Consider the following 27,680-nt stretch of genomic DNA (forward strand, 5'->3'; position numbering starts at 1 on the left):
ACCATGAGCTAGAGGGATCTCGTGGGCCTTCCCGTGGGTGTGGTCCCGGGTGGCAGCTAGAGTGTGTGTGGCGGGGACGGGAGGACGGTGTCGGGGTGAATCAGAGGCCCTCGGCGCGCACAACGTGCTGCGGGACGAGTGGCGTGGGCCCCAGCTCCCAGCGCCCGGACGTTGAAGGGGGGGTCACATCCGGCGGGAGGGGGCGGGCCTCGTGGACCCCGGAAGTGTGGGCTCCGGCTCCGATTTAACCCGCGACAGCTGTGGCGGCGACTGCGGCGGCAGGGGTAGGTGAGAGGGGCCCGGGGAGGGGCAAGGACGGGGATGGGGGCGGCGCTGGCAGTTGCTCCCGGCGCGCCTCCGCCTGCCCGCCTCACCTTGGCAGAGGCTGGTGATTGGGCGCGAGGGGCGCGTGACTCCGGCGGAGGGCCGGCGCCCCTGCCCCTCGCAGTGGGAGGGCGGGAAGGAGGGAGGCATCGCCCGAGCTCCCTGCGCAGGTCGCGCCTCCAGCACCCCACCCCCTCACCGCCACCTTTCACCCTCCACCCCCTACTTGAGCGTCCTGCTGGTCACACATTTGGTGACGTTAGAGCCAGTTTGCCCATTGTATAGGCGGGGAAAAGAAGCCTAAGAATGGGGTTTGACTTGCCAGAGGAAGTCCAGCGGCAGAACGGGGTGTGAGGGACGCTCTCAGGGCTATGCCCTTTCTCCAGGGCAGTGAGGTTGTGGCTTTTCAGCCTAGATTCTGTTCTTATCCTTTATTCCGGACCCGGACTTGGGCTGCCCAGCATCACTGACCACTCCCTATTTATGGGCCTGCTGGGTACAAAGGTCATTGGTGTTTGTGAATCTCCAGTGTGTGCCTGGTTCCTCCTGAATTTAGAGAGCAGTGGTGTGTGTGTGTGTGAGTGTGACTGGCAGAGTTGACTCCACACCTCAGGGTTTCAGTCCCTGAGACTAGTCAGTGCTCTCTCAGCCACACAATGTCTGGGCTCACTCACCCTTGGGAATGTCCACTCTTAGCTCTGGAAACTTCAAAAACTCACTTCCCTTCACTTCAGCAATATCCCAGTAGTACTGTTGCTGACTCAGGCCTTTTCCACCCTCTTCATTGGCTCCCTTCCTCTTACCCAGGAGTCCCATTTCCTACTGCTGTACCCAAGATGCTGCCACCTGACTGTCAGGCTGTGACTGGCAGCCCTAGAGCTGGAAGTGGTGGTGACCAAGGGATTTGGAAAGGAAGGACTTTCTTTGGCTATTGTCCAAAGCTGCGACCCTGGACAGGCCTGAACTCTGGTTCTGGATGGGAGTGAGGACTTGGAGTGAAATACTGGACCCTGAAGTGAGAGTTCTTGGCAGTCATAATGTCCAGAAAAGTTTTTTTCCTAGATATCTGAGAAATCTGGCTTGGTGCCTTTGTAGTTTCCGTTAGGTAGAAATTTTTCTTTGTAGATTTCATCTGGGCAGCTTCTGATGGCTGTGTTTTGTTGTTGTTTGTTTGTTTTTAAGGTAGCAAAAGCTCTGATTTCTTGCTTGGCTGCCATGTGCTATTGGCAGTGTTCTGGGGGCTTTGTGAACATACTGGATTCTGGGAACACTCAAGGTAGGTGATGAGCCCATTTTGCAGATGAAGTAAGTGGATAGTAGAGATGTTAGGTAGGGTGCTACAGCCAGTAAATGGCCAAGTTGGGATTTAACCCATCAGTCTTATTTCCAAGCTAATGTATTTGCTGGATGTTAAGAATCATCTGTGATGCTTGTTAGAGATACAGAGCCTCACCTCTGGATATTCTTGCTTAGATTCTGGAGAGAGACCCAGGAGTTTGTGTGGTTTTTTTTGTTGTTTGTTTTTTCAGTACGCGGGCCTCTCACCGCTGTGGCCTCTCCCGCCGCGGAGCACAGGCTTCGGACGCACAGGCCCAGCGGCCATGGCCCACGGGCCCAGCTGCTCCGCGGCACGTGAGATCCTCCCGGACCGGGGCACGAACCCGCGTCTCCTGCATCGGCAGGCGGACTCCCAACCATTGCGCCACCAGGGAAGCCCAGGAGTTTGTATTTTTAACACTTGCACTGGGTGATTCTTACTGTAAGGCAAGTTTGGGAAGCACTGCCTTAAGGAGTTTGTAGATTTGCTGAGCTTGGAAGTGAAATTATTTCTAAGGCTTCTTGTTATTTTTTTGCTTATTGCTGTGTAATTTGCTAATCTGCCGTTAAAAGGGCATTGGGGTAGCTAGCTGTATGAATCATCTCTTGAACACTGTTGGCCAGTCCTAGTAGGGTTTTTCCAGACTGACCTAATCAGATCAGCAAAGACCTTGTTTTAATCCAATTGGATCTCTGTTCGGAAATTCTTTTAGTTTCTCCTCAGAGTCTGGAGTTTTCAGAAGGTTCCAGTTCATTCCTGGATAGTTGCTCCTTGACAGAGAGATCTCTGTAAAGGCAAAGGTCTGTGAGCTTTTGGGAGCTTTAAAGGCATGTTTATTTAGCAGGTGTTTCCTCCACTGCATTTCTCTTCCCTTCACTGGTTTATGTCAAAGGCTTGAGCAAATACCAAACAGCTTTGTTTATTGTGATTTAGCTGGGGCTGACAAGTGGAGTCCCTGGGGCTTAGGATGGGCCAGACAGGGGAGGAGAGGGGACACTGAACCATGGAAGTCAAACGGATAACCCAGGTCAGTTATGCCTAGCCTTGAAGACATGTTAAGTACTGCTAATTTATCTGCTCCCTCCTGGGCAGAATTAGAAGTAGTGAAAGAGGCAAAGTCAGCATTATGCTGTTACTTTATTCTTCCTCTGTCCAGTGAACACTGATTTCTAATTTAATTTCTTTGTAAACAGAGGATGTACTTTGTATGCTTTGAACCGTTTTAATTTACTGTTCCATATATAAACATTTTGGGGTGTTATGTTCTTTTGATGAATTGGCCTCCTTTATCATGAAATGATCCTTTTAATCCCTGATAGTGTTCTTTGCTCTGAAATCTACTTTGTCTTGTTTTAATATAGCCAATCCAACTTAAAAAAAATTTAGTGCTAATGGATTGATATCCAGAATATTTGAAGAATTCCTACAACAGTGAAAATACAAACAACCTGATTAAAGTGGGCAAAGGACTTGAATAGACATTTCTCCAAAGAAGGTATACAGATGGCCAGTAAGTACACGAAGATACTCAACATCACTAGTCATTAGGGAAATGTGAGCCAAAATGACAATGAAATACCACTTCACACCCATTAGAATAACTCTTGTTAAAAAAACCCAAAAAACACCAGAGGTATTGGCAAAGATGTGGAGAAATTGGAACCCTTATTTATATTACTGGTGGGAATGTAAAGTGTGCAGCTGCTGTGGAAAACAGTATGGCAATTCCTCAAAAAATTAAAGATAGAATTACCGTATGATCTAGCAATTCCAGTTCTGGGTATATACCCTAAAGAAGTATAAGCAGAGACTCAAACATATATTTGTGCACCAATGTTTCTGGCAGCATTATTCACGATAACCAAAAGGTAGAAGCAACCCAAGGGTCCACTGACAGATGAATGGATAAACAAAATGTGATACATGCATACAATAGAATATTATTCAGCTTTAAAAAGGAAGGAAATTTTTGACAACATGGATGGATGAAAATTGAAGAAATAATGCTAAGTGAAACAAGTCAGTCACAAAAGCATAAATATTGCATGATTCCTCTTATATAAGGTTCCTAGAGTAGTTAAATTTATAGAGACAGGAAGAGTGATGGTTGCCCAAGGCTGGTGGAAGGGAGGAACGGAAGTTAATGTTTAATGGGTACAAAGTTTCAGTCTGGGATAATGAAAAAGTTCTGGAGGTGGATGGTGGTGATGGTTGTATAACAGTGTGAAAGTATTTAATGTCACAAAACTGTACACTTAAAATGTTTAAAATGGTAAATTTTATGTATGTTTTACCACAATTAAATTGATAGGGATTTAAAAAAATTAGTGCGGTGTATCTCTTTACATCTATTTACTTTTGGACTATTTGTGTCTTTATTTTTAAAGTGGGTTTCTTGTAGGCAGCATATAGATGAGTTTTGCATTTTGTGAAATCCAGTCTTAAAAATTCTGCCTTTTAATTGGGATGTTTAGACCATTTACATTTAATGTGATTATTAGTGTAGTTGGGTTTAACTCTCAAGGTCCTTCTACTCCACCGTCTTGCTCCAGGTAATATGTTTTAATTTAACATGAGCGTGTCACTTGGGCTGTTTCCTTTACAATTCCCTCTGACAGCTGTGCTCTGAGTCCAAGATGTGCTCTGAGTCTACTTGTTGGGTAGACATCCTGTCAGAGGTTCCTCGGTGGGGTGCAGTGCCTGAGGGGCAGGCCTTGAATCTGAGACACATGGGATGCTGGGCGCTGGGCCCTGGTGGGCTCCATCTCTGCTCTAGAGCGCAGTGTATGGGGGATCTGCTTGCATCCGGGGCCCAGGTTACGTCTCCTACCCAGGTTTGCATCTGAAGGGTTAACGACTCTAGCTGGGTTTAACTTTATCATCTTGCTGCTTGTTTTCAATCTGTTCCATGTTCTTTCTTCCCATGTCCCTTTTTTCCTGACCTCCCTGGGACTGAGCTGTTTTTATGATTCCATTTTATTTCCTTTGTTAGTTTATTAGCTGTAACTGTAACTGTTTTTTTTTTTTTTTTTAAGTGGTTGCTTGGGAATTCCCTGGCGGTCCAGTGGTTAGGACTCGGCACTTTCACTGCTGTGACTCGGGTTCAATCCCTGGACGGGGAACTAAGATCTGGCAAGCTGTGTGGTGCAGCCAAAAAAATAAATAAATAAAAAGAAAAGAAAAAGAGTGGTTGCTTTAAGATTTGTAGTGCACATCTTTTTTTTCCTTCACTTTATTGCGCTTCACTTTATTGCGCTTTGCAGATACTGTGTTGTTTTTTTTTTTTTCCCATAAATTAGAGGTCTGTGGCAATCCCACATCAAACAAATCTGTTGGCACCATTTTTCCAACAGCATTTGCTCACTCATTTCATGTCTCTGTGTCACATTTCGGTAGTTCTCGCAATATTTCAAAGTTTTCCATTTTTATTATATTTGTCATGGTGATCTGTGGTCAGTGATTTTTGATGTTACTACTGCAAAAGATTATGACTCACTGAAGGCTCAGATGATGGTTAGCATTTTTTTAGCAATAAAGCATTTTTAATTAAAATTATCTATTTGTTATATAATATCGGCCGCTATTCTTGATCACTTCAGGCAGGAGAGGAATTCTTTTTCTTTTAACGTCTTTATTGGAGTATAATTGCTTTACAATGGTGTGTTAGTTTCTGCTGTATAACAAAGTGAATCTGCTATATGTGTACATATATCCCCATATCTCTTCCCTCTTGCATCTCCCTCCCACATAGTATGCATCTTTAACCTGTCACAGTCTATCCTCAAGTGATCTTATACAGCACTTTACACTAACAATAGTATACTCTCATTTCCTCCCTCCTGGCCTTTATGCTGTTGTTGTCACACGTTTCACTTCTATGTGTGTTATAAATCCTGCAATACATTATTACTGTTTTTGCTTTAAACAGTAAATTATTTTGTAAAGAGATTAAAAAGAAAGGAAAAGCTCTTTTATATTTACTTTTTAATATGTATTACAGTTTATCATTTCCAGTGCTCTTTATTCCTCTATGTAGATCCAGATTTCCACTTCGTTTTACATTCCTTCTGAATTGAGGACTTTTAAAAAACATTTCTTATTCTGCTGGTCTGTTGGTAATGAATTCTTTTAGCTTTTGGATGTCTGAGAAAGTCTTTATTTTGTCTTTGTTTTTGAAAGATATTTTTCCTGAATATAGAATTCTAAGTCAGTTATTTTTCTTTCAGCATTCTAAGATGTGGTTCCAGTGTCTTCTGTCTTACATTGTTCTATGAGTAATCTGCTGTTGTTCTTATTTTTTTTTTCTTCTATTCTTATGTGTCTTTTTTCCTTATGGCTACTTTTCTTTTATTACTGGTTTTAAACAATTTAATTATGATGTGCCCTGGTGTAGTTTTCATATTTCTTGTGCTTGGGTTAATTGAGTTTTTGGATCTGTGGGTTTAAAACTTTCATCAAATTTGGAAACTTTTCAGCTAGTAATTTGTCAGGTATTTTCTCTATTCTCCTCTCTCTCTTCTTTGGGGACTCCAGTTACATGTATTTTAGGATGCTTAAAGTTGCTCCACAGCTCTCTGATTCTCAATTTATTTTTTCCCCCATCTTTTTTTTTTTTTTTTTAAATTTGTGGTTTGTTTTGCGTAGTTTCTATTGCTCTGTATTTAAGTTCAATGATCTTTTCTTCTTTAGTGTCTAATCTGTGGTTATTTCCATCTGGTATACTTTTTATCTCAGACATTTGTAGTTTCCATTTCTAGAAGTTTGATTTGGGTCTTTTTTATATTTTCTATGTCTCAACATTCTCAATCTTCTTTAGCATCTTGAATATATGGAATATGGTTGTAGTAACCATTTTAGTGTCCTTGTCTCCTAATTTTCTTATCTGTATTTTTGAGTTTGTTTTACTGATTGATTTTTTTCCTCATTATGGATCATATTTTCTTGCTTCTTCGTATGTCTGGTAATTTTTGATTGGATGTCAGATGTTGCGAATTTTACCCTGTTGGGTGCTGAATATTTTTGCCTTTTTATAAATATTCTTGGCATTGTTTTGGGACACTGTTAAGTTACTTGGAAACAGTTTGATCCTTTGATGCCTCACTGTTAAGCTTTGTTAGCTGGGACCAGACCAGCCTTTAGACCAGGGTTAATTTTACCCACTACCAAGGCACTAACCTTTTCAGTGCTCTACTGATGTCCTGTGAGTTAGGAAGTATTTCCACTCTGGTGAGTGGGGACACAGATTAGTCTTGGCTCAGTTTGAGGCCCAAGGATTGTTCCCTCTAATCCTGACCAGTACTGTAAACACTCAGAAGAAAACTGGAGGGGGACTCCCTGCAGATTTCCAGAGTTCACGGTGTAGCTCTCTCCTCTCTGGTATTTGACCCTGTGAACTCTGGCTACCTTGGCCTCCCTAGATTCCCAACTCTCTCTTCCCAACTTGGGGAGACTGTCAGGCTCTGCCTTGGGTACCCCCTCCTTGTGCCATGGCCTGAAAACTCTCTCTAGACAGTAAGTTGGGGCAATTGTAGAGCTCACCTCATTTGCTCCCTGCTCCCGTCCCCCGCTCCCACCCAGGAATCCATCCTCTGCTGCTAGATATCCAATGTCTGAAAACTGTTGTTTCATTTATCTTTTCTCGTTTGTAGTTGTTTGAGGCAGGAGAGTAAATCTGGTCCCTGTTGCTCTAAGTTTGCCAAAAAGTGGAGGTTCCCGTGCAGTTAGCACTTGCTGAGCACCTTGTGTGTGCTAGGCATTGACCTCGGTGCTGGGATGCAGACATGAGTGAGACGTGCACTGGGCCCTTGGGGAGCTCCCAGTCTTGCTGGAGAAACATGCTGATTCCTAGGTAGTAATTGCTGTGTGGTACTTACAGGGCACAATGGGAGGGCAGGACGAAGTCTTTGGGAGAAGGAGCAAGGAATGCTTCCCAGAGAGCTGATGGTGAAGGATCAGCAGGCATTTTCAAATTAGAGAAGGTGTAGGAAAGAAATTTTAGGCAGAGGGAATTGTAAGAGCAAAGGCAGGGCAGCAGAGCTGGGAACTCCCAGAGGGCAGGATCCTTGTTGTATTGATCTTTATAGATGTGGAATACTTGTCAGGTGATTGGAAGCATGTTGTTCGTTCTGGGAATAGGTAGAACAGAGAGTCAGGATGAAGTCTGCAGCCTGTGGGGGAGAGGAGGGAGGTCTAGCTGGAAGGAGAGGCTCGGGGTCTGCTGGTGCAGGGCCTTGTAGGCCAAGCCAAGGAGCACAAGATTTTGAACATGATCCTAAACACTGGTTTTTTTTTGTTTGTTTGTTTTTTGGCTTCACCAGGTCTTAGTTGCAGCACGCGGGATCTTTCGTTGCAGCATGGGCTCTTCGTTGGGGCGCGCGGGCTCCTCTTTGGTTGTGGTGCGTGGGCTCCAGAGCACATAGGCTCTGTAGTTGAGGCATGTGAGCTCAGTTGCGGTGCGTGGGCTTGGTTGCCCAGTGGCATGTGGGATCTTAGTTCCCTGACCAGGAATTGGACCCGTGTCCCCTGCATTGGAAGGTGGATTCTTAACCACTGGACCGCCAGTGAAGTCCCAAACACTGGGCTTTTTTTAAAAAAAGTTTTCAGCAGGGTGCAAGAGCTCTGATCGACTGCATTCTCTGGAGGTTACTGGGGGATGTGGAAGAGGGCTGGAGAGGGCTGAGTCTGCTAGAACCAGGCAGGCAGCTGCTGGGGAGGCTGGCTTGTGGTGGACGTTCTGCACCAGGATGGAAACGAGTCCAGAGCTGAGTGCGGCCGCTGGTACGGCATTGCCACCTCTAGCCTGTTTGACGATAGCCTTTGTATAGATTCCTGCCTGAGTCCAGAGTAGATCTGAGGAGGCTCAGGCCTGGTTTCTCTTTTTCTGTGGCTACACTGTTGCCCCCAACACACCTGCCTGCCTCTGCTGGAGCCAGAAGTTCGTAGGGTCAGGCATCGCTGGCAGGGGTAGGGTCCGGAGCTGCCCCACTTTATACTAGCCCAGGATGGCCCCAGATCAGCAAGAAAACAGAGTCTCATCATCTCGGACTTTGAACAGACACGCTTGAGTGACCCCGTACAGACTCCTGTTATTTGTCCTGAGTGTGTCTTTGGCTTGACCTTAATCTTGATCCTTCCTTAAGGATGGTTGAACCTATGTGGTCAGCTTGATCTGCAGATTAGAAAGCGTGGGGTGGGGTGGAGGACTGACAGCTGCAGTGTGAGATCCCTTCTGAGTCACCTCAACAGTTGGGATGGAGGAGAAACAGATGGAAGTTCAGTGGGAAGAAGCTGAGGATGGTTTTCTTCACAGCCAGGGACCAGACAACGAGGACGCTTCTCTGAGTGGCCGGGTTGTGCTTTACTGTCAGGAAGTTTCAGGAACAGGCTGCTTGTTAGATGACCTGTTTCTTGGCCATCGTCTTGATTGAAGCTGAATGCTGTTGATCAGAGTTACATCCAGCCATCTGAGTTCCGTCGCTCTGTTGACTGATGTGGTCTCTGGAGGAATCTTAAGTTTTCTGTCCTTAGTGTCCACGTGGGAGGGGCTTGAGTTGCAGAGGTAGGAATGGGCTGAGTGTGTGAGCTTAGCCATGGTGATGAGAATCATGACCCTTTATTGAGCCCAGCCTGAGAGCCGGGCATTAGACTTCCTGGGCACTAACTCATTTCATCCTTATAAAAGTCCTCTGTTACTGACGAGACCGACGTATGGAGAGATTAAGTAAGCTGCCTTTGCCCTTTCTTGCTTGTCTCCCAAAGACTCGTCCTGCCCTGTGCTCTGTGAGTCCACGTAGCATTTACTACGCAGAGCCCTCCTTTCCTCCCCCTTCGCCCTGCTGGTGAGGCATCACTGCTGGAGGAGGGGGGCTTGGGCAGGGTGTGGGGCGGGGAGTGTTGGGATTAGCAGGGGTGAGGGGTTAGGGCAGTGATTTTCCAGCTGCCTTCTGGCAAGGTGCCTCGGGGGCCCCCTTGAGGTCAAGGGGAAGACTGAGCTGGGAGAGTAGGGCTCTCCCCCTGCCCCTTCGCCCAGAGCATGGTCTCTGTGATCTGTTCCGTGCGCTGGGGGTTTGAAAAAGTTTCGGAAAGCAACAGGAGTGGGCACACCAGGCAAGTGGGAAAAGAGGATGGCGGTGGCACGTCCTGACAGCATGGCAGGCTGTGCTTAGATGGCTCCCAGCTGGAGGGTCAGGGTGGGGGGAGATAAGCAGAAGAGGGAGGGAGGGAAGGAGGGAAGAGATGGCTAGCTTCAGGGAAGGTTGGAGGGAGGTGGAAGCAGTGTTTTAAAAACAATGAATCCAGAGGTGCCTGGCATATTAGAGGTGGGGAGACCCACTTGGAGTTTGTGGAAGGGCCGGGATGGAGGCACCTAAAAGACATTGGAACAGCGACTAGATAAAACCTGGTGGTGGACGTCAGAGGTGAGGAAGACGGCCTGGAGAGTTAGAAGTTAGGGTGAGAAGCTGGAGGATGCTGATGGAAGTGGAGGTTGGGAGGGGAGTCTAGTTTGAGGAGAAAAAAGTGCCCCCTGCACTTGGCCCAGTAAACAGCTCATCATTCCTGGGTCTTCTCACTTGGGGGCCTGCCTCTGGGAAAAGAGGTGTCAGATGGAGTTATTCAGTGAACGCAAGGAGGATTCGCTCATGTAAATATCAATGTAAAGATGATACTTTCCTTCCAAAAACCTTGTCCTGAGAGATTGTACATCCCTCCTGTAGATGGGCCCCCTTTATATTCGTGGACCTTCGTTCAGATTGGTGTGGAGCCCGTTTCAGAAAGCCACACCCTCTGCTTCCCTCTGGGACCTGTTCTTTCAGAGTCCTCCCCCACGAGCCTAACTGGGTGCCTGGCAGGGTTGTCAGGCAGCATTTTACAACAATAAGTTTTGTAAAGGTGTGAGAATGTATGAATTGATGCTACCTAGCGCTTGCTTGGTGGTTTTCCTAGCACCTCCAGAAGGTTTCATGTTTATTTCTTGTTAAGTCCTCATAACCAGCCCATGAGGTTGGTAGAGATAGTCCCATTCTACCAATCAGAAGCAGAATTAGGAGGCTGAATAACTTGCCCAAGGTCACGTATCTAGTAAAAGGTCAAGCTGGGGTTTGAATCCAGAATATTGGACTCTCAAGCCCTGAACTCTTTCCACTGCTTTTCACACTGTCTTAACTGTTCAGCATTGGGGGCTATGGAGGGAGCTCTGACTCCCAACCCCAGAAATTCCTTAGAAAGAATGAAAACTAAAGAAGTCTCCCTCCTGGAGCATACACACCAACTTTTCAGATTGTTGCGGCAGGTTAATTCGACGGTGCTTTGGGCCAGGTGAGAAGCGCATGCTGGTTGGTTTGCTTTTATCAACTCCTGTGGGAAGTTAGGTGACTGAAGGCCTGGTTACTTGATCGCGTGGCTGGAATCATCCTGGGAAAAGAAAAATAGATCAGGTCAACACGTATTTCCTCATTACGCAGCAGGCTTAGAAAGGGTTCTGAGGCAACCACAGGTGTTTCTGACGAGAGGGGTGGGATGGGGCCAGTTCCCTATAACATGTGCAGATTGAACTGTGCAGGTTGCTATGGTAACAGCTTCTTATGCTACCATAGGGAGACGTGGGAAACTTACAAGAAACCAAAGGCCTTTGCAACTCTCCTTGCAGTGTGATTTCAGGCTTGAAGTAGCCGGCAAGGAGAGGTTGGCTGGTAACTGAGAGGAAGGGAGTAATTGGAGCCAGTGCTTTAGCTCCTGGTGGAGTCAGGAAAATGGAAGCGCCTGGCTCAGTCACAGTTCTGTGTCATGGTTCAGAGGTAGCGGTCATTTTGCTTGACTCAATATTGAGCCCCGGGGGTGTCAGGAGTCGCCTCTAATCATCGGATTGCCCCCCCTCCAGGAGGCAGAATAATTAATACTTGTTTAGGGCGCAGGAGCTTGCAAAGCTCTCTCAGGGCCGTTTGCTCGTCCCAGGCACACACGCGATCCCCAAGGTGGGATTATCATCATGGTGCCCATTTTCCCGATGAGGAAACTGAAGTTAAGGGACTTGATCAAGGTCACACAGCTAAAAAGCTGAGGAGCCAAAACGCAAACCCAGGGCGTCAGTCCTCAAATTCTGTGCGTTTCTACTCTGCACCCAGCCAGGAGAGAGCTGGCACTAATTGTTTAGGCAGAATCAAGGGACAAGGGGCGCTGCAAGGCATCTCTAGGACTGGCACACCTTAACTCTGATCTGAGCACCCTCACACTTAGAAAATGCTGCGTTTTGCTTTCAGTCTTTACTTTCTTTCTTTTTTTTTCTTTCTGAGTTTATCCTTGCATAGGATCTGATATCAGTTGAAACTATTTGTTGTTGAGCTGAACAGTCCGGGATAGATCCCTGTTGAGCAAGAGCCGTCAGTACCTTGCTTTCTTTTCCACCTGTTGAGGTCAGATCTGGGGGGCTATCCTGAGGTGAGCGCTCGCCAGCATCCTCTCCCCACCGGGACATTGTGCAGCCTCCCCCTCGGGGAGTGGTGAGGAATGGCACGGCTCTGGCCTGGATCCACTAGGGGTAGTGTAGTCGCCTCTGGGCCTCACTATCTTCCACTAGATCGTGTTCGCCGTGTCCGAGGTATGTGGAGCTCGATTTCGTCAAGATAGGGTAGTGGAAAGAAGTCGAGGCCAAGAGACGCGAGCAGCAGGGGCCGGTGGCTGGAGACTTCGCGTCCCCTCCCAGCGGCGTGTGGCTTCCCAAGGCCCAGGGGCTGCACCTGGAAGCTGCCTCCTTGGTTCTGGCTGGCGCTGCTCTAGCTATGTCAGGCCCTGCACAGTGCTCTGTGACAGAAGGTGGGCTCCAGGACACCTGCGAAATGTCTGTCACCTCCCCCCACCCCTCCTGTAGAATCTCTCCTCCTCGCATGTGTCTCTCATGGAGGGTATGGTGTTGATTTCAGGTGACAAACCACAGCCCACCCTGTGTTTGTTACAACTTTGAATTGGTGACTGAAATTTAAAGGTGGGGCGATGTCGCAGTGATCTGGATTTCTAGCCTCCCTTGGAGACCCGGCAGGTCTGGCAACGCTGGACCCCCCCTCCTACCTGCAGGAGGTGCCCGTGCTTTCAGGAGACACGGTGTCTGACATGCCTCCCTGGCCTGTGTGGGCATCTGGGTTTGTGACCTCTGTGGAGGTGAAAGCTGCAGAGGAGACAAAAGAAAGGTAGGAAGGAAGGAAGAAAAGAAAGAAGAAGAGAAAGAAGGAAAGAAAGAAGGAAAGGAAAAGAAAAAGAAATGGGAAGGAAATCTCAAAAAGAGGGGATATGTGTCTACGTATAACTGATTCGCTTTGCTGTACAGCAGAAACTAACAACATTGTAAAGCAACTATACGCCAGTAAAAATTAATAAATAAAAAAAAAGAAAAGCAAGTTTTTTTCCCAGGGGTTGTTAGGAAACGGTGATGCATTTTCTCTTCTTGGTGGAGGGAATGCAGATTAACACCTGCTCGTTTCCCACCTCGTCCCGGTCTCATCTCCTTAGAGTGGGTGGTGTCGCCCCGCAAAGAGCTGTCGTCGCTATACCTGTGCATGCCGTGCAGCTGCCTCCCCTTCTCAGCTGTCCTCACCCCGTCTCCGGCCTTGAGCATCTGCAGTAGCTCCCACGACGGCCCGGCTGTCACCTGCCCCCGACCTTCTGATTCCTGTCCCAGCACGAATGGCTCCAGCGATGAGGACCTGTGGGCTTCTCACGCCCCCAGCCCTCCGAGCTGACCCCCTTCCCACTTCTCACTCTGCTCTCACCTGGATTCACCATGATTTGTTGTGAAGTGTTTCATTTTTTGAAACCAAACTGAGTTCCTAGAGAGCTAGCATCAGTTTTTACATAAGACTGTGTCTGGCACATAGTCAGAAGTCAGTAAATATTTATTTCCATCCCTCTGCTCCTATTTACCCTTCCTCCCTTTATCTGGGGCCTTGTCCTGTTCTTGGTATATAGTAATTGCTCATTAAATGTTCATTCAGTGAAGCAGGAAGAAATGAATGAAGGCTGAAACAGTAGAAGCAGCCCTGTCCTCAAGTCCCTGTGTCTTGCCCACCAACTGACTGCCTCGTTCTCTCCCTGCCTCTGGCTGTTTTTCTGTAAGCATTTCCCTGCGCTGTCTGTGTGCCGGTCTCTGCCGGGCCCTGGAAATACAAAGGTGAACGAGAATTCTCCTTGCCTTCAAGGGGCTTGCCTCTCCTCACTTCAACTCTTCTCCCCTGGGACAGACCTCGGGTACCACCCGAGAAGTACCCATCATCCTCCTGGGCACCGTGGTAACTGGGAGGGGATCTAGCTCAGGGCCTGAGTGCCCAGGGCTGAGGTCGTTGGACTTGTCAGGCCTCCAGAAACAAAAGTGTATGGACTCTGCGTCCCTAAATAGCTTCGCAGTAACCCCCCAGTTCTCTATACTTGGTGGCATCCCTGGTGGTCGTGGCCACTTTTAGAAGCTCTGGTTTGGATTTTTTCTGCCACCTTGGATGATCCAGAAGCAGAACACTGATGGCAACAGATGCCCAGACTTTGGGGGCACCTCCTTTATGGGCCTTGGGCAGAATATTGTCCTGTTCTCACCGCCCCCAGCCCCCCAACCTGTTTTTCAAATTATGAGAAGTGCTTGTTGCTGTCAGCCTCGGGCCTCATCCTTGGGTGACGCAGGATCAGGCGATGTCTGTGAACTTCTGAAAGAAAGGCACCGATAACGTCCAGGGGTGGACAGTGCTGTGATAAATCTTGTAAGATGGAACTTGCCCGCTCCTCGGGCCTGAGATGTTGTCAGCGGGCACAGATGTGAGCCACCTCCACCCGGGAGGCAGGCGCCGAGGAGGGCCCAGGCGATCCGTGACTTGCACGGGTTTGTAATCTCTGCATCTTGGATGACCTTATAACGAAATTCTACCCTCATCGCTCCCCTGTGTCGTTTGTGAAATCAAAATACCGGAGATGGGAAGGGACGCTGGCCTCCGGTCGTTCGACCCCAGCAGTTTGTAGGACCTTGGGCAATACAGCCGTTTATAGGACCTTGGGCAATACCCTTACTGTTTCTCTCTGGCTTTCATTTCATCGCTGAAGTAGGGGTGATTATGCCCTGTGTTCACTTTACTTACTAGGCTGATTATATAAATTAATGGGAGAGTTTGCAAAGAGGGCTTTGAGCTGTGGGACCATCAGGGTCCCATTTGACAAGTAAGGAAAATTGAGTGGGGCCCATTTGGGTGCGGGATCCTGAGCACACCTATTCCAGAAGAAATGGGGACGGGTGGCTCTTCCACATGCCAGCAGCCTCTTGTGGAGCGGTGTGAGTGGAGGTGGCTGGGTGGGCAGAGCCTGGCGGAAGGAGCAGTGGCCGGGTCAGGGCTCCTAGCTCTGGTGTTCCCTCTCTTGTCTCCATAGGCAAGTTACATGCCACTCTACCTTAATTTCACCAACTGTGAAATGGGCATCGTAGAATTGAGAGGGATGTTGAGTTAGAAACCAGAAAAGGTGGAATAAGAAGAAAAGCACTACAGCCCACAGCCCACTATGGCCGAGTACATTTCACCTGAAAACTCGCTATATGGAAAGAGGTCCGCTTCCAGTAGTATCGAGGACTTCGGAATATGCAGGCTGACCTCGAGAGTTCATTCTAATGACCTGCATGAAATGAAGGTATTTCATACCTGAAGTTCTTGAGGCATTTCAAACATGCATGGCCTGCTTTGAAGTCTGCAATGAAAGGGAATTGACACAGGAGAGAGGCTTTTTATGACCACAGGGCTGAGATGGTCTTTCTTCTTTCTGTATTTGAGAGTAGCGCTCTTTCCCAATCAGGGAATGGCAGAGATAGTCATCCCCGAAGGGTGAGGAATGCCAGGTTCAAGGCTTTGGCGCATACCAGCAGAATGGAATCCTCTTCCCTGGCCAGGGGGCCTGATCCAGGGAGATCGTGGTCTAATTAGGGGAGCTGTGGGTTTCATTCCTTGCCCTTTTGGGGTGAGTTCTTGCTGTCTAAAAGACACATGATTGTCCAGATCACCAGGTAGATAGATGTTTCAGGGATTTTTGCCGCGAGGAGTTTATTTTTTTCTAAGCAACAGTTTGTTTCTTTTCTTTCTTTTTTAAAAAAAAATATTTATGTATTTATTTATTTTTTGGCTGTGTCTGGTCTTCGTTGCGGCTTGTGGGATCTTTCATTGTGGTGCACGGGCTTAGTTGCCCCGCAGCATGTGGGATCTTAGTTTCCGGACCAGGGATCAAACTGTCATCCCCTGCATTGCAAGACCGATTCTTAACCACTGGACCACCAGGGAAGTCCCACCACGAGAAGTTTAAAGCCATCAAACAGAACCAGGTGTGGGGCTTCAGCTGGCAGAGGAACGTTATCATTTGGGCCGGTGGTTGGAGGGGAAGGCATCTCAGGGGGCCGTGTGTAGTGGTACAGGGGGTCACACACTTCAGGACACCCTGGAATCACCTGGGGTGCTCCCTTGCTTATTTATTTCTTGATTGGCCACCATTCTTTATTGAACACAGGAAAGTCTCCTTTCTTGCTAAATATCTACAGTGACTTATTACCAGACTTTGATGAGTTACATCCTTGCCTCTGCTCCTGTCCTTGTGGAAGCAGCAGCCTCACACAGGTTTCAGCAACATCAGGGACTTTGTGTGACCTGGGACTCTCAGGCCCAGGGGGAAGGCTGGGCGGCTTTGTCTTCTCAGACTCACCTGCGGACGCCCACGTGCACTACAAGTTCAAGAAGGATGGACGTGCACACGGGACACATAGAGGCATCAGTACTACCCTTTGGTCAGCCCCATTAGTACAACAATTCAGTATGTTGTAAAATACTTGAAAGTTTTATAAAGATTTTTTTTTGGTGACTTTAATCAAAACATTTCCCTTTTGCGGGGGCGGGGGGGAAGTGGCTAGTGAAGGCAAGCCCGTCTGGAAGCCAGGCCCCTCGGGGCTGCAGGGTGGGTCCTACATCAGCACCTCCTGTGCAGTCAGATGAGCTCCCTGGGCCTTCTGGGCTGAGAGGCCCAGCGTAGACCCCCTCGGCCTCTCCCTGCCTCGGCCTCTCCCTGCCACGGCCGGCGTGCAGCGCGGCTCTCCTGGTCTGCTCGGAGCCTGACGTGGCGGGTGTGCTCGTCGTACGGATCTCCCTGTGCAGGGGGCAGAGCTTGGGCTGTCCTCTCCAGACCGTAGCCCCCACGTTCTGCTGGTCAGTCTGGACACTGTGGTGGCCTCACGTGGTGGCGCTCAATGTCAGGCCGTAGGCATCTGAACGGTAGTGCATGTGGGGTCCTGGCGGAGACTTGGTAGAAACGGCACAGGGGGATTGAGCCCCCGATTCTCATCCTGCCTCTGCAGGGACTCGTTGACAAATCCCTTCCTCTCTGGGGTCTCTGCTTTTCCTCTGTCAGATGAGGCTACACCCGCCTGAGTGCCCTCAGAGAGGAAGGGGCAAGAGGACAACAGATGCTAAGCTAGCTGGACACAGGTAGCTCAGTAAAAAGGAAAACTTCATTAAAAATTAAATTAGTTAAATTATTATGCGGAGTGAAATAAGTCAGGCAGAGAAAGACAAATACTGTATGATTTCACTTATGTGTGGAATCTAAAAAACAAATGAACAGGCATAGCAAAACATAAACAGAGACATAGATACGGAGAACAAACAGGTGGTTACCAGAGGCGGGGATGTGTTGTGGGGAGGAGAGAAATAGGTGAGGGAGACTAAGAGGTACAGACTTGCAGTTGCAAAATAAATGAGTCAACGAGTATCAGATGTACAGTGTGGGGAATATAGTCAATAACTAAGTAATATCTTTGTATGGTGACTGAGTGTAACTAGACTTACCCTGTTGATCTTTTTGAAATGCACGGAAATGAATTACTGTGTTGTGTAATAGGACTAACAGTGTTGTAGGTCAGTTATATTCAAAAACAAACAAACATACAAATAAACTCATAGAAAAAGAGATTCGTGGTTACTAGAGGCAGGGGGTGGGGGAGGGGGAATTGAATGAAGGCAGACACAAAGCACAGACTTCCCATTGTAAGATAAGTAAGTACTAGGGATGATAAATAGATCATGATAAATATAATTTATAACAATTTTATAGATTTTCACTTATAAAAATGTAATTTATAATAGAGGCAACATAAGTATAATTAGCACTGTATGTTATATATGAAAGTTGTTGAGAGAAAATCCTAAGAGTTCTCATCACACACACAAATTTTTTTCCTATTTTTAAAATTTTATATCTGTAGGAGGTAATGGATGGTCATCGTTTCATGATGTATGCAAGTCAAATCATTATGCTGTACACCTTAAACTCATACAGTGCCGTGTGTCAATTATATCTCAATAAAACTGGAAAGGAAGGAAGGAAGGAAGGAAGCTGAGAAGCTTCCTGGACTAGTTAAGGCACTGCCAATTCCTGGCCTGGTGACCTTGGGCACCTCTCAGGGCCTCGTCTGTGAGGTTGGATAATAGCGAGACTCACTGTGTAACGTGGGTTTGAGGGTCCTGGTAATGGCAAAGACCTACGTAGTGCTCACTGCGTTCCAGGTACTGCCATTTTACAGGTGGAGAAACTGAGGCACAAACAGATTAAATAACACAGTTGTAAGTGGCAGAACCAGGCTTCAAATCCAGGCAGTCTGGCTCCAGAGTCCATTCTCCTAACATCTAGGCCAGTGGTTCTCAAAGTGTGTTCCAGGGACCCCTGGGGGTGTATCTCTGAGACCCTGTCTGGCCACCTATGAGGTCAGAACAGTTTCCACAACCTAAGATGTTATTTTCCTTTTTACTCTCTTTCTCAAATGAGTACAAGGGGAGTTTTCAGAGGGTTCACGACACGACATCCTTCTGATGGCTGGTGTGTGTGCTTTCATACTGTGTTTTAAAAATCTCTCACTTTTAATTTCGATACATATATCAATAGCTAAAATCCACAGAAATGAAAACTCTTTGGGGTCCTCCGTAATGTTAGGAATGACAGGTGTCCTAAGACCAAAAGGTGTGCCTTTGGCTCTCGAGGTTGCGCTGCCTTAAAGGTGGTCTCATCCAGCATGGATGTGGTAAATGGTTGGGGAGAGTTGGGGCCCGTCCTGGGGAACTGCGGCTCTATGTGGGGCTCTCCCACTGGGTGTGTGGTGGGCACGTCTGGACCTCCTGGGGCCCTCGCGGATGGCACTGCTGATGGTGCCGTTTGTGTGCGGCCAGCCAGCTGCCCACCCTGGAGCTTCCATCCTCAGTCCAGGGGTGTCTCTGTGCTCAGCCCTGACTGTGGGAAGGAGCAGACACCCTTCTGTGGCAGATCCCACTCTGGGTGGAGCCAGGATGGGTGCCGTTGAGGCCCAGCAAGTTTGGGCTGTGTTGGAGGCCTCAGTAACAAATCAGTGACTTCTGTGGTGTTGGATCCTTTTGCCAGCATTGTTCTAGGCCAGGCCTCACGCTGGCCAGAGCTTTGCCTGTGTCGACTGTGGCACGAACCCATTTTACAGATGAGGAGGCTGAGGCTCAGGGTGGGTCCACCGTGCAGGGCCCCACAATGGCAAGTGGCAGGGCCCAGGACTCAGATGAGGTGAGTCTGATCGAGTCCAGGCCCCTGATGTTCCAGGTCTTCAGAATGTTTCTCCGTTCCTCCTGTGTGTCCAACTCGTGGTGGACTCACTGGGTTTGCAGTGTAATAGGGTGGGCCTCCCCATTTCTGCTCCTTCCCCAGGCCCCTGCAGTCTGCCGTGCCTCTGACCCAACCTTTAGCCCAAGGGTTTTGGGAGCAGCAGAGTGAGGTGTAGACAGAGTGCAGAATTTTGACTCTGCCATTTGTAACCTTTCTGATCCCCACCTGCCAGTGGGACGGTGCTGCCCCCTCGCAGGAGTAGGAGAGACAGCACGTGTAAAACTCACGCTGCGATGCTCAGTAACCAGTGGCCTCCGTTTCACATGACTAGCAGCGAGCTGTCGTCTTTCTCAGAATCTGGCCCCGGATCAGCTGCATCGGCGTCTCTGGGAGAGCTTCTGGATTTCTGGGCCCGACTCTGGCCTACGACACAGGGCTCTGAGGGTGGGGCTGGGGCACCTGCATTCTCAGCAAGTGTCCCCCCAGGTTTAGGTGCCCATCGAAGCTTGGCATTCCTTGTCTTGGAGGTTGGGGGGCGACATTCAGCCCTCAGTAGGTAAAAGAAAGTGGGGGTGACCCTGTTTGGGTAGCTCTTTATCAGTAGGGTGACCATGGAATTTGTTGTCTAAACCGGGACACTTTTTATTTTATTTTTTTTGGCCATGCCGTGCGGTAGGTGGGATCTTTGTTCCCCAACCAGAGATTGAACTCACACCCCCAGCAGTGGAAGCGAGGAGTCTTAACCACTGGACCACCAGGGAAGTCCTGGGACACTTTTGAGCGTGAAAAGGGGCACCTTTTATAGCTACACCGGGACATGAGGGGTAAACCCGGACCCTCCTGACAAATGGGGTCGTGTGGTCTCTGTTTATTGGTTTCTCCTTTATCTTTCTGCCGCCCTGGGAGATGCCTTCCCTTACTAGTCCAGACGAGGAAGCAGGCCTGGAGCTCACCTCTGGCTGCACAGTCATAACCCTGGGCCTCGATTCCACGGTGGCCCCTCGGCCCAGTCGTCACTCCCGCTGAGCCCTGGCGCCAGGGGTGGGGGCTCCGGGTTTCTGTAGTGTTGGCATCTTCGGAAGATTGACAGAGCCTCTGTGATGAGAAATGAGGACTATAAGACACACATCTAGAAAAGATAAAAGCATGAAAGGAGAAGATCCTGTCAGTAGAAGGGAAGCGAGTCCTGGTGCTTCCTCTTCTCGCCGGGGCTCCATCCTGGGGCCTGCTTGTGACCCCTGTGTCACACAGACATCAATCGATGTTCCTCTGGGCAGAGCGACAGGGAGAGGACTGCTGAAACCAGGTCTTCTGTCAAAGCAGGCGTCCCATTCAGGTCGGTCGATTTCTTTTCCTTCTGGTGGCTGTAGGGCCAACTTGGTGGTGATTTTTTTGTCCTTCTCTGACAAGGGCACGCATGTGACAGTCTGGTTTTTTTAAAATAAATTTATTTATTTATTTTTGGCTGCATCGGGTCTTCATTGCTGCGCACGGGCCTTTCTCTAGTTGTGGCGAGCGAGGGCTACTCTTTGTTGCGGTGCACGGGCTTCTCATTGCCATGGCTTCTCTTGTCATGGAGCACGGGCTCTAGGTGCGCAGGCTCAGTAGTTGTGGCGCGCAGGCTTAGTTGCTCTGTGGCATGTGGGATCTTCCTGGACCAGGGTTCGAACCCGTGTCCCCTGCGTTGGCAGGCGGATTCTTAACCACTGCGCCACCAGGGAAGTTTTGACAGTCTGTTTTTGTGGCACGTGGAGTGGATGGCTGTTGCAGAGAATGCTTGAGGGAAACCCAAGGTGGTTGGTGCACGCTAAACATAACCGGCAGGGAGGCTCCTGAGCCTGTGGTGTTAAAGCCAGCAAAGCCCCCATGTGGAGGGTGGGTGTATTTAGGGTTCAGGCAGGAGTGGACACCTCCCAGAGTGTGTGCTGGCCTCAGGGCTCACAGGCGGCCTTGGGCCAAGTTTAGTCTCTGCCCCTGGCTGTCAGCCTCCCTCCTCCTGCCTCTCCTGTCTGCTCCTTGGGGAGCTTCATCTGGCACTGCCAGGAATCATGGTTTTGCCTCTGACCGCCCAGTGCCTCCGTGTAGCCTGCTGTTCGTGGTCTGGGTGGAGGAGCAGCTTCTCGGTCTCCCTGGGGACGGGGGTGGTTGGGGGGCCGGACTCTGACCTTCCTTGGTCCTCCCTGTGGACTGGAGGCATCATTGGGAAACTCCAGTTGGTCCTTTGACAGACGATGAATATGGGCTTGGGGGTCCCTTCCCCCTGAGCAGTCCCTTCCTCACTTCAGTGTCGTTCTGTGCTCCCAGGGAAAGATGGAGACCCTGAAAGACAAGACCCTGGAGGAGCTGGAGGAGATGCAGAATGACCCGGCGGCCATCGAGCGGCTGGCCCAAGACTTCCCTGAGGTAGAGGAGGGCTGTCACAGGGCCAAGGATACAGATGGGACTGAGGCCCTTCTTTTTTAATTTAATTTTATTAATTTTTATTGGAGTATAGTTTTTACAATGCTTTACAATGTTGTGTTAGTTTCTGCTATACAGCAAAGTGAATCAGCTATACATAGACATATATCCCATCTTTTTTGGATTTCCTTCCCGTTTAGGTCACCACAAAGCATTGAGTAGAATTCCCTGTGATATACAGTAGGTTCTCATTAGTTATCTTTTTTTTTTTTTTGCGGTACGCGGGCCTCTCACCGTTGCAGCCTCTCTCGTTGCGGAGCACAGGCTCCGGACGCGCAGGCTCAGCGGCCATGGCTCACGGGCCCAGCCGCTCCACGGCATGTGGGATCTTCCCGGACCGGGGCACGAACCCATGTCCCCTGCATCGGCAGGCGGACTCTCAACCACTGCGCCACCAGGAAAGCCCCTAGTTATCTATTTTATACATAGTGGTGTGTATACGTCAGTCCCAGTCTCCCAATTCGTCCCAGCCCTGAGGCCCTTCTTAAGGACACTGGCTTGTTGGGGGTTTGGGCCAAGTTTATCTGCCTGTTCTGTGGCCTTCACCCTGGCCAGGCAGAGGAGCCCCTGGGGTCTCAGTCTAGTTCCTGGGCCCTCTGGGAGTTGCGGGGGTGCAGTACCAGGAAGTCCAGGGCCCCCGCGCCAACTCTGGCACCTGGTGCCTTCCGGGACCCGCGTGCCCCAGGAGCCCCCACACTGTGGCTCCAGCCTGGATTTGGAGGTGGTTCTAAAAGCACTGGTACCGTTTTGTAACCGCCTTTCCCCAACCGCCTGGCCGGGCCCTGCGTCTGCAGGAGGAGCCGTTCTGGGGCTGGGATTAGGCTCATCTCCTGTTTAATCCCTTCCCTATCATAACAGACACCAAACCGTCTCACTTCCTAATCGTGGTCCTCACGGGAATAAAACAACCCTTCTGAACGTGCAGAGGTTTACACTTTATAAAGGGCTCTCCCCGCCTTTTCCGGCGCCTTGACCCCGTGACTCCCCTGCGAGGTCGGAAAGGTCAGGTGACCAGACGTGGCCACAGAGCTGGACGTGCCCACGGTCCAGCCTGTCCGCGGCTCTGCACGCTGCCGCCTCCGCCCCCGATGCTTGGGAGACACGGACACAAATAATGCCAAGCTCGTTGGTTGGCCTTTGGAATGTGTTTCCATTTTTGCTGATGACAAGGGAAAAATGAAGGAGGGCAAGCTCCCTAGACTTTCAAAACCCCTTGGACTAGGTTCCTAGTACGGCCTATAAGATGGTAATTGAGTCACCATGGGATTGTGAGGGGAGATGGGAGCTCTTTGAGTTTGGGATGTGGACTTTGCTGAGAGAAAAGAGTAGGGGACCTCTCTCCATGTGGAAGAGTGTGAATATCGGGGTCTTCTGATGGGGTGCTTGAACTGTCTTATTGACCGATCAGGGGCTTCCTAGGGAGCCCCTAATGGAGAAAGATTTGGGGGAGGCTCTGGGGAAAGGGGGCAGAAACGGGTAGGACCAGGTTTAGGGGAAGATGACACGGCATAGATTTACTGGTTAAGATCCAGGGAAAAGGCAGTGGAGGTATACAGAGGACATGTCCACTGAGGATCTGGGGCCCCGTAAGGGGCAGCTGAGCAGAGGGCTTCAGGCCCCCCGCTCTGTGTCAGACACATAAGAAAAGAAAAGCTCTCCCGGCTGATGAAAGTGAGACTGGAACTCCGCAGTGCGGGCGTCCCTGAGTCAGGGTGCTTGCTCAGTGGTTCCAGAGGGTATTGGTGGCAGCAAGGCAGACAGCCCAGGAGTGGGGGCAGACCTGAGAGGCCGTGGCCAGGCCCCATGACTTCTGGTAGCCGTGGCGTCTCTCTTTCCAGTCTGGAGCAGGGGAGCAGGCTCCAGGCCCACCACAGAGCGCAGCGCTTGAGGCCCTGTGGCTGGGGACCAGCAGGATGGCAGCCCCCGGAAGCCCCCTCCTCCAGGACGCCCATGGCCTTCCTGCGTCTGACTGGGGACGAGCCAGTCAGGCTTGGCTCGCCATGTGCCGACCGTGGTGGAGAAGCTGCCCAGTGGCTCCCGCGTGGAAGCTGGTCTTGCCAAGCTGTGCCCTGAGCCCTGCTGTAGGTGCCGGTGCCACTGGTGCTGCTGGCGTCCCCGTTCCCTCAGGGGTGTGGGTCTGACTCTCTGCCCTCCTGTCAGTAAAGAGGACCCCCTGACAAATGGACAGGGCTTCAGGTGAGAGCAGGTCTGGGAAGGGTTCCCGAGGCTGCCGCCTCACCGGCTGGTGACAGCAAAAGACCTGGACGAGGAGAGAGTGCTGCTCAGCTTGGGGGCGTGCTTTCAGTGGGGCACATCCAGGTGCAAAGGTTGGCATCAGAGCCTCGGGGGCCACGGGTCGCCTGTGCCGGTGGGAGTCCTCAGCTGGTCCTGGGGACTCCCCTGCGGTTCTTGGGGGCCTCTGTGTTAGCTCATCTGAGCAGCTTCTCTGTAGGACACACCTGTGGAGGAGGCAGGGACAGGTCCCTCTGGAGTCGGTGTCACGGGCTGGCCCTGGCGTTCTCACTCCTCACACTAACTTTATTTGGGGGCTTCGTTGCGTGTCTGGCCGGTGGTCAGGTCTGGGCCACATCAGTGCACCTCAGAGGAGGTCTCTTGACTCTGAATCCCGGGGGCAGGTGGTTGGGACTTGGTCCCTTCCCTCCTAGGAAGGCTCTGACTTTCTCCGCCCCCCTCCCTGGAGCTCTGCACAGCCTACAGGGGAGTCTCCTCCCGCTCGTCTTGTGGCCCTTCGCATGCATCCACCACGTAGGCTGTGGGGTTAAGGATTCGGTGAGGTGTCTGGCTTGGAGTGCTTTGCTCAGAGTCGGAACCTGGGTCTGTCTGACTCTAGTTGGGGGCTGAGTGTTGCCTGGCCCCGCCATGGTGAGTGACGGGTCCAGCCCCCTGCGAGCTGAGTGGTGGTGTGGTGGGTCTCACGGTCAAGTGTCCTGCTCTGTAGGTCCAGGACCTGCAGCTGGAGCGGGAAATGGCACTGGCCACCAACCGGAGCCTGGCCGAGCAGAACCTGGAGTTCCAGGGTCCGCTGGAGATCAGCCGCTCGAACCTCTCGGACAAGTACCAGGAGCTCCGGAAGCTGGTGGAGCGGTGCCAGGAGCAGAGGGCAAAGCTGGGTGAGCGACCGGCCCCGGGGGTGTGCACCGGGGGCGCCTCTGTCCACTCAGGGTCCCCGTTCCTGGTGGGGCTGGGGCAGCTGCTGGAGTCACGTGGAAGGACAGAGTCCCTCTCCCTCCCCAGGACAGGAAGGGGCCAGCAGTCACTGTGGGTCACCATGTCCCCAGCCCTGGCTAAGTGCTTTAACAGCCATCTGAGGGTAGGTACTGTCATCATTCTCGTGTCATAGTTGAGAGGAGTGAGGCTCAGGGAGATGCAGGAACGTGGCTAGGGCTCCACAGCTACGTAGAGGCGGAGTTGGGATTTGAATCCAGAGAGCATGCGTCCTGGGCTGCTGCTGGCCACTCAGCCAGCCCCGCTCTGGTGATTTGTGGAGCTGGTCCGGGCTCTCTGTGTCCCAACCTGCCGTCTGTGAAGGTGAGGGGCTGTCCTGGTCCTGAAGGTGGGGGACTTCACGCTCAGGCGGATGAAGTAACTCTCTGAGAGGAAGAACAGGATTGGGGGGTGGGGAGGGTGGGCTCCAAAGCCTGAGGTCTCTTGCTTCCTGGGCTGGCGTGGAGGGGCTCAGCTGAGCTCCTGTCTGCTCAGGAAGGGAACCGACCGAAAGTGGCTCTGCCGCGGACCCCAGGGCGTTGGCTGGGCCCCCAGCACGCAGGACCCTCAGAGAGCCTTGCAGAAACCTTGGCCGCCACCACGGAATCCAGAGGCACTTTTGAAATGTCAACCTTTCTGCCCTTCCTTCCAGAGAAATTTTCTTCAGCACTGCAGCTAGGGGCCTTGCTGGACCTTCTGCAGGTAGAAAGCATGAAGATTGAAGAAGAGTCTGAGGTGAGCTGGCCGTTGACACCCCCTCTTCCTTGAACAGTTGCCCCTGCAGCAGGAGCCCTCGTTCTGAGCACCAGTGTCCGCAGGGCGTGGGGCCAGGGCTTTAGTCACGGCAGCGGTGCATGGCCCCTCCACCGGAGTCCCAGTGGAGGCCCTTTTGGGTGCAGAGAACAGGAACCCAACATCACTGGCTGAAGCAGAAATGGGCGACAGACAGCACAGCCGCGGGGCAGCTGGCAGGCCTGGGTGGGAGGGCAGTGCAGTAGGAGCCCTCCAGGGCTGAAGCCAGGCCCCCAGCCCCTCCCCACTCCTGGGGCTGCCGGGTCTCTCTCCTCTGCTTCCCTCTGGGCCTCTCTTCACTCTCTGTGGGCAGACTGGCTCTCTCCACATGTCCATGCTCTGGGTGGAAGATGCTCCCCGGTCCCACAGCCCCTGGGCTGGGCTGTGCTAGTGACCGGGGGCCAGTGTCCATGTGGCCAGTCGACACCGTGTAGCAGCTGCTGTGAGCCTGGCACGGTGCCGGGGTGGGGACGGCGGTGGCCATGACAGGTGGTCCCCGCCCTCTGGGGGCTGATGGTGAGGGAGGCAGAATAAATAAACACACGCTTGTATAATGTACCAGCAGTGAGAAGGGCCATAGAGAGAAATTCCCAAAGCGGGGGGCGGGCCAGAGAAGACAGGCAGCTCCTGAGCCTGGCTGGGGTGGGAGGCTCGCAGCTGGCCTCTGACCCGGGGGTATTCAGGTGGCCTCGATCCCGGCAGACCCCTGTTGCCACTGGAGCTTATGTCTTCCAGGCCATGGCTGAGAAGTTCCTGGAGGGCGAGGTGCCCTTGGACACGTTTCTGGAGGACTTCTCCTCCATGAGGATGCTGTCCCATCTGCGCCGGGTTCGCGTGGAGAAGCTCCAGGATGTGATGAGGAAGCCCAGGGCCTCCCTGGAGCTGGCTGGGGACGCCCCTCCTCCCCGCCCACCTCCCCCGTCTCTCCCGGGCCCCCAGGCGACGCCCCCTGTCGCTGAAGATCAGCAGGCTCCGGAGGCCCCTCCCTACCCGTTGCCCTACAGCCCCTCTCCAGGCTTGCCCGTGGGCCCCACCGCCCAAGGGGCGCTCCCGCCGGCCCCGTTCCCTGTGGTGTCCCAGCCCTCTTTTTCCTACAGCAGGCCTTTGGGTCCCCCGTACCCATCAGCCCAGCCAGGACCCAGGGCTGCCGCGGGCTACTCCTGGTCCCCACAGAGGAGCACGCCGCCCCGGCCGGCCTATCCCGTGGCCCCCACTTGTGCCTCCGGCCCTGGGTACCCCGTGGCGGGGGGCCGGGTCCCCGGTCCTGGTTATCCTCAACAGCCCCCCTACCTCTCAACAGGAGGAAAACCTCCGTACCCCACGCAGCCCCAGCCCTCAGGCCCCCTTCAGTCGCCCTATCCCCCTGGGCCTGCCCCTCCCTATGGGTTTCCACTGCCTCAGGGTCCTGCCTGGCCTGGGTATTAGGGGCGGTCCTGGCCCTTGGCCCTTCCCTACTTCCACCTGTACCACAACCTTTGGCCGCCCCCCGCCGAGATTCGAGGGTCAACTGGAAGTGGAGTTGGCTCCCCGTGGACTTGTGTCATGCGTGGGGGCCTGGAGGGACTTGGCTGGGAGCACACAGGCCTGGCAAGGCCCCGGGCAGTGTGACTGGCTTGGCTGTGCCGGACGGCCCCAGTGCTTGCTGGCCTCCTGGGGGAAGGGCGCGCCTGCTTTCGGTGGCTGCCTTTGGCTTTCCTGGTTCTCACCAGGCAGGGCGTTCGGTCCTCTCTGTGGGCTGCTCACCCCCTCCCTCTCCTCTGGGATTTGGCACGTTCGACCGAGGTACCCACGCTAAGGGATGCAGCTCTCTGTGCGTCTTGGGTCCATTCAAGGATGGCCTGCCCCACGCACCATGGCAGGGTTGGATCAGGGAGAGAGAACAGAGTTAGGAAAAACACTTAATGATTTCTAAGTCACGCAAAACCATAATTGAACTCCGACAGGCTGA

The 27,680-nt window shown here is 51.5% G+C and overlaps 1 protein-coding gene across 5 annotated transcripts; it reads left to right on the forward strand.

Moving 5' to 3' along the window:
• VPS37C (VPS37C subunit of ESCRT-I) lies at positions 1–27,680 on the forward strand. Of its 5 annotated transcripts, XM_060303145.1 has the most exons (7): positions 1–284; positions 1,507–1,600; positions 1,854–3,152; positions 21,560–21,658; positions 24,675–24,846; positions 25,593–25,675; positions 26,468–27,680. In XM_060303145.1, the coding sequence occupies exons 4-7, from the start codon at positions 21,566–21,568 to the stop codon at positions 27,155–27,157; spliced, it is 1,038 nt and encodes a 345-aa protein (XP_060159128.1). In that variant the 5' UTR covers positions 1–284; positions 1,507–1,600; positions 1,854–3,152; positions 21,560–21,565; the 3' UTR covers positions 27,158–27,680. The 5 variants fall into 5 exon arrangements, with proteins under 5 accessions (XP_060159128.1, XP_060159131.1, XP_060159132.1 ...); XM_060303148.1 differs by lacking the exon at positions 1,854–3,152; XM_060303149.1 differs by lacking the exons at positions 1,507–1,600; positions 1,854–3,152 and adding an exon at positions 20,533–20,591.

Source organism: Globicephala melas, chromosome 8 (genome assembly GCF_963455315.2).
Source record: "Globicephala melas chromosome 8, mGloMel1.2, whole genome shotgun sequence".
NCBI lineage: Eukaryota > Metazoa > Chordata > Mammalia > Artiodactyla > Delphinidae > Globicephala > Globicephala melas.